General features: G+C 39.9%; 1 protein-coding gene across 1 annotated transcript; it reads right to left on the bottom strand.

The window, feature by feature from the left end:
* Positions 1–1,231: 1,231 nt before the first annotated feature.
* LOC131129586 (signal-transducing adaptor protein 1-like) lies at positions 1,232–9,634 on the bottom strand. Its single transcript, XM_058073294.2, has 13 exons — positions 9,426–9,634; positions 7,672–7,743; positions 7,461–7,580; positions 7,068–7,124; positions 6,517–6,659; positions 5,306–5,437; positions 4,406–4,472; positions 3,506–3,608; positions 3,334–3,423; positions 2,526–2,579; positions 2,416–2,448; positions 2,166–2,306; positions 1,232–1,551 (listed from the first exon to the last, which is right to left on the bottom strand). Exons 1-13 carry the CDS (start codon positions 9,513–9,515, stop codon positions 1,505–1,507), a joined length of 1,149 nt encoding a protein of 382 aa, XP_057929277.2. The 5' UTR covers positions 9,516–9,634; the 3' UTR covers positions 1,232–1,504.
* Between the last annotated feature and the right edge of the window lie 902 nt (positions 9,635–10,536).

Raw genomic sequence — 10,536 nt, 5'->3', positions numbered from 1 at the left:
GTGCTTCACATTTAGTCCAAACTTGTTTTCTTGCAAATACAGCAATGAAAGCCTCGGCCATCTCTGTGTGGAGTTTGCATGTTCTCCCCGTGCATGCGTGGGTTTTCTCCGGGTACTCCGGTTTCCTCCCACATTCACACCCAAAAATAGCTGGGATAGGCTCCAGCATACCTGTGACCCTCGTGAGGATAAGTGGTAGAAAATGAATGAGTGAATAGGGCAATGAATTTCAGAGGGTAGGAGCGGCAATGGAGAAGGCTTTGTCTCCCCAGGTTTGGAGCTTGGTCCTCCAGGAAAGTGCCAGGGGGTTGGAGTCTGAGGAGCTGGGATGATGGGATGTGAGGGATTTTGTGGATGGGGTAGGTCTGTGAGGTATGGAGGGGTCAAACTGTGGAGAACTGTGAAGGTAATCGGGAGGACTTTGAAATTGATACATTGAGGGGCGGGAAGCCAGTGAAGGTTTTGAAGGACAGGGGTAATGTGTTCACGGGAGCGGGTGGAGGTGAGGAGGCCGGCAGCAGCGTTCTGAATATATATATATATATACATATATAGTATATATATATATTTATAACTCCGGTTTCCTCCCACATTCCAAAAACATGCTAGATTAATTGGTGACTCCAAATTGTCCATAGGTATGAATGTGAGTGTGAATGGTTGTTTGTCTATATATGATTGGCTGGCCACCAGTCCATGATGTACCCCGCCTCTCGCCCAAAGACAGCTGGGATAGGCTCCAGCACCCCTGCAACCCTCGTGAGGATAAGCGGTAGAAAATGAATGAATATATATATATATATATCTGTTGAGGATTTTGGATGGTGTACCAGAGAGAATACTATTGCAGTATCTCTTTCACATGGGGTTAAAACGAGAGAATAGGGTCGAAAGAGGATGCCAAGGTTGTGGATGAGTGGGGATGGAATGAGATGGAAGTCTTGAGTGGGTTTTGTGATGTTATTGGGACCAATGATGACTCTATCTGTTTTGTCACTGTTGTGTTCCATCCAGGTTTTGATGTCAGTTAAGCAGTCGGTGAGGGTGGAGTGGACATTGGAGATGATGGAGGTGGTGGAGATTTGCGTATAGTTGTATGACGTCAGCATAACTGTGAAAACTGAGGCCATGGCGACAGATGTCTGAACGGGCATCACCAAGTTCTGACTGACTTAGACGTATTCTACATAAATTGGCTGTAATTTATATTTGTTAAATGAAAGCTGCTGGGGTGTATAAATGTATTTATTCAGTTTACATCCAGTATAAAAACTATGTACAGGAATTCACATGAGGGTTATATTTACATTCTTCTGGCAGTCATTGCCCATTATTTACAATAAAAAAAGTATAAGCAATGAGGCACAATTGTACATACGTAGTCAATCAACAGTAGCAAACGTGTAAAGTAATGCCATGGGACTTGGGAGTTGTCCTGATGACGGGTGGGTTGTCAGAAGGGGATGGGTTCACAGTGATTTTATTGTAAAGGATGACTCTTCTCTCAGGTTTGCCGTCCTCTTTCAAACATCATCTTGAGTTCTGAAATGGCTGCAGGGATGAGGTTAATTGAAATTTAGCTCACAAATTTTTATGTAAGATTTAATTTATATGTAAGACAGAACGTTGATTCAATCAATTAGGCTTCTATATGACAATTGAACTCAACTAGGTGACATGAAAGTCATCAAGACTAACAACTAAAACTAAGCTGAGTTATTCATTTTGTCTTTTTTGACAATTCATCCAACTTCACCGCCATGCTATGCTTGAAATTCAACTTTTTTTTACAATGTAATGTCGCCTAGCTGTATGTCCGCCTATACGTGGTTCAAATTTGGTAGTAATCAGACAGAATCTCTTGGATTAGTGTGTCCTTGAAGCAAAAACTACACTAAACTTGCCGCTTCACTTCACTGTCCACTGAACTGCATGGGGATTGTGAGACTTTTTTGTGAGTCTACTCTTGATAGACATGCCTACAAAATTTTATGTTGCCAAGTGACACTGGATTTTGGGCAACTTTTGAGAAAGTAAAAGAAGAAAGAAACAAATCAAGTACTTAACCCTAATGATGCAATTAAATGTACTATAATTTTCTTTCAAACACTACTGGAATTCATGTCGGAATGTCCGAGTCAATGTGTATCACAGAGTGTACATACTCTGGCCCAGAGCACCCGTTTGACTCCTCATCTTCGGCTCTTTTCCATGTGTCGACCCAGCGATGGAGGCTTGGGAGGGCAGAAATTTGCGTCTTGCAGGAACTGGAGCGTTCTCTGATTTCCCAACTTTCATTTCGGGCTCTGCAGCGACAAAAAAGGCAACTCATCAGAAAAGGTTCTGCTGCTTTGTAGCAATTAGGAACACTCACAGCATGAACGGCCATGAAACGGAAACATACAAGTGACTCACCTGACGACTTGTTGGCTGTGAAATCTTTCTTCTCTGTTTAAAGAAAGACAACATTTAGTTAGTGACACGTACAACAGTGCCCTGGCAAGAGTGGAATGACTGATACTCACCATGATCATTCACATAGACATTTTCTTTTTCTTCACTCGGCACTCTTGGCAGTGCTGCAAAAACACAACATTGCAGTGATGTTATTATCATTACGCTGAATTATAGCTGGGCGGCATGGCGGACGAGTGGTTAGCGCGCAGACCTCACAGCTAGGAGACCAGGGTTCAATTCCACCCTCGGCCATCTCTGTGTGAGGTTTGCATGTTCTCCCCGTGCATGCATGGGTTTTCTCCGGGTACTCCGGTTTCCTCCCACATTCCAAAAACATGCTAGGTTAATTGGTGACTCCAAATTGTCCATAGGTATGAATGTGAGTGTGAATGGTTGTTTGTCTATATGTGCCCTGTGATTGGCACTCCGCCTCTCGCCTGAAGAAGCTGGGATAGGCTCCTGCAGCCTCGTGAGGAAAAAGCGTTAGGAAATGAATGAATGAATGAATGAATTGTAGCTTTGGATGGACATAAACACGCAAGAACGATCAGTCATCTGTCATGAAGCTGCATGCAAGCTATTACTTTTATTTGTACACATTTGTGTAACAAAGACCATCTCGGAAAAAGTATTGTGACGTGGCTGTTAATGGAAGTGCAAAGAGATATGCTCCTTATACATTTAAAAAAAAACAATGGAACCAAGGAAAAACAAATTCTAGGCAATAATTGCTGATTGATGAAAAATTGGTGTGGGCGTGCATGTGTGCCGCACTGGCAATGAAACACCAGACAGTTTTGACAATAGAAGACTCTGTTTCATCTGCCAAACAAGTCAACAAGTTTCACTTGTTTGCATTTATTCCTGCCGTTGTACCTGGTTTGGCTGGTAAACTAGGCGGGGTGACATCTGTGGAAGCATCCCGCACAGTCCTCTCTCCATTTTCATTATCAAAGCAAATGTAAGCTGCAAAAAAAAAAAAAACACAAAGGTCATAAACCAGAAATGAAGAACCGAGATGCACACACGATGGACAGCATGTACGTACAGATGTTCTGCTCATAGGTTTCTTCCCTGGATAGAGCGATCAGAGCACCCTCTGTGGTGTCCATGAAGTACTCGATAACGTCGGATAGTGAAGTAAAGGAGACCTGAACAGACAAGATTTCTTTTAGCACTAAAGGAAAGATAACCTTGATGAAAAATCTCATTTAGTATGCAACATCGGCCTTTTCACACAGCAAATAAAACTGAGATTGTCCACCTTTTTACTGTTCTGTGTAAATGACACCGGCATGGAATAAAGTGGACATCTTGTTGCTGCCCAACAACATTCTGTGTGTGCTAATATTACTACCTTCTACATTGAAGTCAAAGGTGGCTAAACCCTGTATCTTCTCTTACAGATGCAGATATTTTATTGCATCTCTGTTGTCCTGTGTGACATTCTGGCAGCCATTTTTATTTTTTGCACAAGATTTAGCTGAGATAAACTTCCCGAGATGTGTAGCGGCGGCCCAAAATATCGATATCACAAAGCATGTGTATCATCTTTTATGTTACAGTTATGATGACATGCTTAACGGTGTTACATTGAAGTACACTTGTACAGTTCGTGTCCGAAAAGGAGTAGGAAGAAGACTTATTTTTACACTGTGTTACTCAGTATGTTTACTCTGCATTTAGTTACAGTTGCAGCAACCAGCGCCACCGAACAGATTGTGGTTAACTTGGCAAAAAAGTGCTTTCATTTTGAGGATACATTCCAGGAATGCGCCACTCCACGCCCCACACAATGCAGACCATTTAATTCATTAAAAGAGCGGCATCATTACACGAATGCCATTCATCTTTCTACTCTGACCTCCAATATCCAACAACTTGGCACAGTTGCTTGTTAAACTCACACAAGCTTGTGAGATTTTGAATAAAACAAGCTGGAACTCACAGGATTGTCCAAATCGATGGTGCAGCAGTTTTCGTGTTTGCTCACACGGTAGTGCTTGTATATGGGCCTGAAAACGGAGAGACATGTTATGTTACATATCATGTTATATAGAGAGCTTATGTTTATATTAAAGAAAAGCATTAAAACTAGAATTTAAGAAAAGCTTTGTGCAATTAATGGTGTTTGTGTAAAATTACTACACCTTTAAATTTAAAGTAAACAAGTACATATATTTTTGGATTGTAGTGTTTTTTTAAATAACATTACTTTTAATTTATAAATTAATTACATGAAAAAAATACAATTAGGCAGCACGGTGGTCGAGTGGTTAGCACACAGACCTCACAGCTAGGAGACCAGGGTTCAATTCCACCCTCGGCCATCTCTGTGTGAAGTTTGCATGTTCTCCCCGTGCATGCGTGGGTTTTCTTCCCACATTTCCTCCCACATTCCAAAAACATGCTAGGTTAATTGGCGACTCCAAATTGTCCATAGGTATGAATGTGAGTGTGAATGGTTGTTTGTCTATATGTGCCCTGTGATTGGCTGGCAACCAGTCCAGGGTGTACGCTGCCTCTCGCCCAAAGACAGCTGGGATTGGCTCCAGCAACCCCCGCGACCCTCGTGAGGAAAAGTGGTAGAAAATGAATGAAAAATACAATTAAATAATACAAAACTAATCGTATCAATCCATTATAATTTGTAAAATAATAATTTTATACCATAGCATAACCGAAAGTCTTTGCATTTTGGATAAAATTATATTTGAAATTTAAATATATTCTTCTCCAAAAATGGGTCAATGTCCGAAAAAATTAAAATTTTGTCATGTTATGTCCTGGCACAGATGTGTGAACATACAGTGTGTGTTTCTGTGTGTGTGTGTGTGTGTCAATGTACCCATTGAGTTCTTCTCTGGTGCTGATCGCAAAGGCGTTGCCGTCCCTGCTGGGCCTGAGCAGCATGTTTCCTCTGTTGGCCTCTCTCTCAAGAAGAAGCTCTGCTTCCGTGCGAGACACTGGGTGGAAACACCTGCGGACCAGACATAGAACACGGACACATAATTACATATTATTCAACTTCATTACAGTGTTGTTTTTTCTTCTAAAATTATCATTGCTATACGATGTAGTGTTAAGAGCTTGTATGCAAATATCTGCCATGACCCATAACCATGTGCTAAGTAACTATAGCCTAATGACCTGATGAGAGTGGATAGCCTTCTAAAATTGGTAAGCCCATGGGCCGCACTTTGGACATCCCAACAGTTTTTTTTTTACACAAAAGCAAAACAATATCTCACAACAACACAGTACTGTACGTGTAAATAAACAAGTGGAGTCCACTAAGCAGAATCCAAGTCAATAATTGATTGCCCAAATGTTTATACCACATCCTCTATTATACACACATCAGCGTTGCCAACTTGGCGACTTTGTTGCTAGATATGGTGACATTTCAAACCCTCTCTCAAAAGTGACAAATCAGTCACAAGCCGGCAACTCAGTGAAGTTCCACTTATCCATGAAGCAAAGCCTTGTGCCAAAATGTGCCGCTGGTGGACTGTCATGGTGAGCAGACTCTCTGCTGCCAGCAAACGGGGGTTCAAACTCATAAAATTCCTAAACTTTGCATAGAAACACATCTACAAATGTTGCTCATATTGAAGTTACAGATGTCTGGCTTGTTCAATTCCGCAATGTTACATAATTTTGGTGATTAAAGGGTTAAAATATTTTGTCTCAATGAAGTGATCAAGTTTATTTGCAATTGTAAATATAATGAAGGTGTATTTAGTCACTTTTTTTGTCTCTTCTGTGAGGTTCTGAGGACTTCTAGGGCAGCCAATAGCTACTTTTCTTACTGAGGAGTTGGCAACAGTAATTCACATACACGCTGCTTTTATAAGCCTGCTCATTAACTTCACTGATTAAGTGTAGGCTTTCTCATTGTAGTTGCGAATGCTGCATCCCATTAAAGTGGGAAAAGGGAAGTTATTGCTTTTCAACGTGTAGATTTTAGCGTATGGACTCTTTATACCTTGTATGTAAACAATATGTTGTCTATATAGGCAGCTGCGGTACAATTATACATTTGTCTTGAATACTCACTCTGGCATGTCTTCTTTGGGTTTGAGACATGGGCTGGGAGAACGTTGTTGGATAGTTTCTAGTCTTTCTTTTTCTTTTTTCACAACCTCTTCCAGCATGAGCATTTGTCCCGGCAGCAGGTTGAGAGCGGAAGAAACTGACAGCTAACACACAAACAACAACTTCATGTTAAATATGGGATGTAATCAATTTATATTGATTGAGACAGTGGAACCTCTAAGGTCAAACACGATCCATTTAGTGCCGCTGGTTGACTTCCATGTTGTAATTGCACAACAATCACTGGAAATCATGTAAAGTCAATGAATTTTGTCTACAATAAAATTTAAATAAAGTAAAACTACTCAGAACACAGCGCAGAGTGAACAGCAAAGTTTACAGAGTAATACTTTGGACCTAGTGGTGCTTTATAGGTACTGCAGAAATGAACACATGTTGTTACATTAGCGAAATGTATATATATTTTTTTTTTAAATTTAGGACCAGTGTTTGACTTTGGAGTTTCCATTGCACATGAATGCTAGGGAAGTGAAGTCAGTAAGAAAGCAAACCTCAGCCACAGATTGAATGAAGCCTTTCCAAAGCTCCCGAACCTCTGCATTTGGAGCCTGTGGGGGGATAAAAAAAATATATATATTTATACTGTATTGCTTGCTTATACTATAATTTTACTCCTAAATATGCCAAAAGATGCACCCCTAGTTTGTTGTCTGTGCTAATATTAAATCTCAAAGTGGGACTGACACAGGTCTATACGCTCTACAAAATTTGGTTTTGGTTAATTAGTTGAAAATAGCTGCCATCAAGCTAAACCTTTTTGCATGGGTATAGATAGGACTTATTGGCCAGAAGTATTGACTATTTGTCGAATGATTACATAAGACAAAATATTTTTTTTCACATGACTGTGTATGCTCATATCTTCACATATGTATTGTCCTTACAGAAAATCCAATGTCGTTATCCTTGATCAGGAGGTTCAGTCTGGCTACATCCAGGTTACAATCCACCGTGTTGTCATCCGTGATTGAAATCAGCCCGCTGAGATCCAGCTTTTCAATGTACTGTTCAAACATACACATATACACAGTCAAGCTGCATAGTAGCCGTTCAATCTCCCAGCCAACGTGTCAAATGCAAACACTTTTAGCTTACCTCAGTGTCTCTCTTGTCGTTGAAGAAGAAAAGTGTGTTCCCACACAGGCGCGTCCACAGTTTGCGACCTTTCTGCACACAAACACACACAGGAAGGATATTATTTGATGATATGCAACAGACAGATGTACAGTATCATTGTGTTGATAATTGTTGTTCATTATTTTGGTTGTGACCGACTGCAGACTCTTTGATGGCCTGCAGGGGAATGCCAGAAAATACACATTGTTCTTCATCACTCCTAAAATCTCACATAGACACGAAGAATTGTTTACAGCTCACGCTTCATTGACAAGACAAGACAGTTGGACAGTTTTAAACACTATGACGAGAAACTGCAGCTGTAGCCCCACCCACTGCAGGCTATGCAAAGCCTGTTGGTGTGGTGTGTCTGATATATGGCCCCGATGCGTAATACTGGCCTAATTACACTAAGTACAGTATTCTGATACTACACAGATACTCTAGTTCATTCGGTGATGCTGGTTGAATTACAAAGTAATCTAATGTCAAAACATTTTTCCCATAGGAACTTTACATTATGTTAAGAGAATTAATTTGTTCAAGGTTCCACCTGTCACCAATATAAACACTTTATTAACTGTACCAGTTGTGTTTTAAGCAACATTTTTAACATTCTTAACTGCAGGTATAACAGTAAATGAAGAGTAAAACTACTACTGTTGGAAATAGTAACACAGTAGTAAATATTCTGTCTATTTGCAGGCAGTGACTGTACTGTACTGTACTGTACTGTAATGTACTTTACTGTACTTCTTTTGATGCTTTTCATTAGCCATTATGCTGTCAACTACATGCTATTTGTTTGGTCAAATCTTTTTTTAGGTAATTATTATTGCTCATATTGTTACTGGGCAGTCTGACACTCTCCGATGTCGCAATTTGTGGTTCTGCGGTTATCGTTTCCTCTCTGCCATCACTTGTACCCTTCTCTCACAAAAGGCGAAATTAAAAGCAATCCATGAGCTGACTAGCTGTCCTCATGAGCTGTTTAGAGTTTGCTGACATCACACATGAAGATGGTTTGACCAGCTAGTTTTGTTTGACTTTTGAGGCATATTCTTTCCAATTTGTAGTATTTGTGGCATTCAAAATATCATTAGAGAGTGAAAAAGGGTCCAAAATGTATTTTTTTTAGGATAAGCTTGTCAATTTCAGTCAGCATTTGTGATTTAAAACAATCATATGATGTCTATATTTAAATTACAACTTGCATAAAGGAATTTTTTCTCAAGTGCGTGATGGATTATGGTGACTGACACTTTGAAGTGTCAGTGAAGTGTCAACACATGCCTGTCATGCCTGTCTTTGTATGGCCAATGTAAACATTTCCGGGAAAGATAGCACACCTTAACCCTGATCTCTATTTAATGAGCATAAATCTTATCAATATTTCCACACAAAGTGTCTCTACCTTCATGTCCTGGTATGCAAAATTCATTCAAAATAAACATTCAAAAAGATTTGTGTGCAGGGGTGGGCAGCCAATGGCGTCTGGGCTATACAGAATGTAGCTCAACTGGTCCGCCATCCATGTTATACCAAGTCCCCAAAAACATTTACAGTTTTGTAATGTAATAAACACAATACCTAATATGTAAATAGAATGTATGTAAATACATATGTTTGCTGTAACCCTATCTTTGGCTCACTCTGTATATTGTAATAAACATACTGTTCAATCATTGTATTTTATGCGGCGGTTTTCAATCAAATACTGAAAAAAAGCCCACCTTATCTTTGAAGGACCTCTTCTCCAGGTATCCCTCATAGTAACAGTTTGGCATCTGGCTCATGGCTCGCCCTTGTCGTTTGTTCATCATGAAGCCTTTCCTTCAAATCAAGATCAACAAATACAAAGACGAAATAAAGTCTTCTTCAGAGCTGTCGAAACGGGAGCATGTTCACCTTGATCCGACTAAAGGCCTGGGGCAGAAGTCAAGTTGAGATATACTTTGGTCTCTGTCAATGATTGGTTGACATAATTGGTTGGATTTTTTTTTTACAAGCAAGACTTCCATCAGCTCTTACACAAGTGTGGAAATAACCGGGCTGTGACCAAAAAGTTGAAAAACAAGTGGAACTAGTCATACTGGTGCTCGGTTTTCATCTGAAGGGATTATAGTTTGACAGCAACATGCACCCAGAAAAATAAGATTGCAAATGTTTCATCTGGCTGCTAATAATGCTAATAAAGTAGACGGCGAACATTTAGCTTGGGGTCCTTTTCAACACACTTGACACAAATACACACAAGCAGGGGTCCTTTGACAAATATGCAGCCCAATTGTTAGAAATAATAATCATCTTGTTAACATTTATTAAGAATTACATACCAGTTGTATAATTAAATTGAATTCTTTTTTTCTTTCACACTTCCACATTCAATGCCCCTCAGTTTTTGACCCAAATTTGTGATGTTGCAGCAAAAATTAATACATGAATCACAACTTACTTTTTTTTCCAAAATAAATCAAATCTTAACACATGTAAACATATTATTTAGTGACAAGGATTTCAAATTCAGGCCTCTTAACCATGGCAAATTAAATTTTAATTGTAAAAGTTGAAAAATCGATCCATCAATTTTCCATACCGCTTAGTATCTTCACAAGGGTCGTGGGCATGATGGAGCCTATCCCAGCTGTCTTCGGGTGAGAGGCGGGGTACACCCTGGACTGGTCGCCAGCCAATCACAGGGCACATATAGACCATTCACACAACACTCACATTCATACCTATGGACAATTTGAAGTTGAAGACAACGAGGTGGACAAAACCCAACACACATTCATCGGGGTCCCAGCAGGACCTAAAGAAGGAAAGAAATCACACTTTTCTGGC

The sequence above is a fragment of the Doryrhamphus excisus genome, linkage group LG4 (genome assembly GCF_037039965.1).
Source record: "Doryrhamphus excisus strain RoL-2023G ecotype Guam linkage group LG4, RoL_Dexc_Guam_v1.1, whole genome shotgun sequence".
Classification (NCBI taxonomy): Eukaryota; Metazoa; Chordata; class Actinopteri; order Syngnathiformes; family Syngnathidae; genus Doryrhamphus; species Doryrhamphus excisus.
The sequence above is the reverse complement of the archived record's forward strand: the minus strand, read 5'-3'. Positions and strand labels throughout refer to the sequence as shown.

Coding starts and splice junctions, on each gene's coding strand:
- LOC131129586 (XM_058073294.2), bottom strand. CDS start 9,515: ATGATGAACAAACGACAAGGGCGAGCCATGAGCCAGATGCCAAACTGT. Junction 4,473..5,305: donor ACCAGAGAAGAACTCAATGG/GTACATTGACAC, acceptor CTCCGTTTTCAG/GCCCATATACAAGCACTACC. Junction 3,609..4,405: donor CCATCGATTTGGACAATCCT/GTGAGTTCCAGC, acceptor TTGTCTGTTCAG/GTCTCCTTTACTTCACTATC.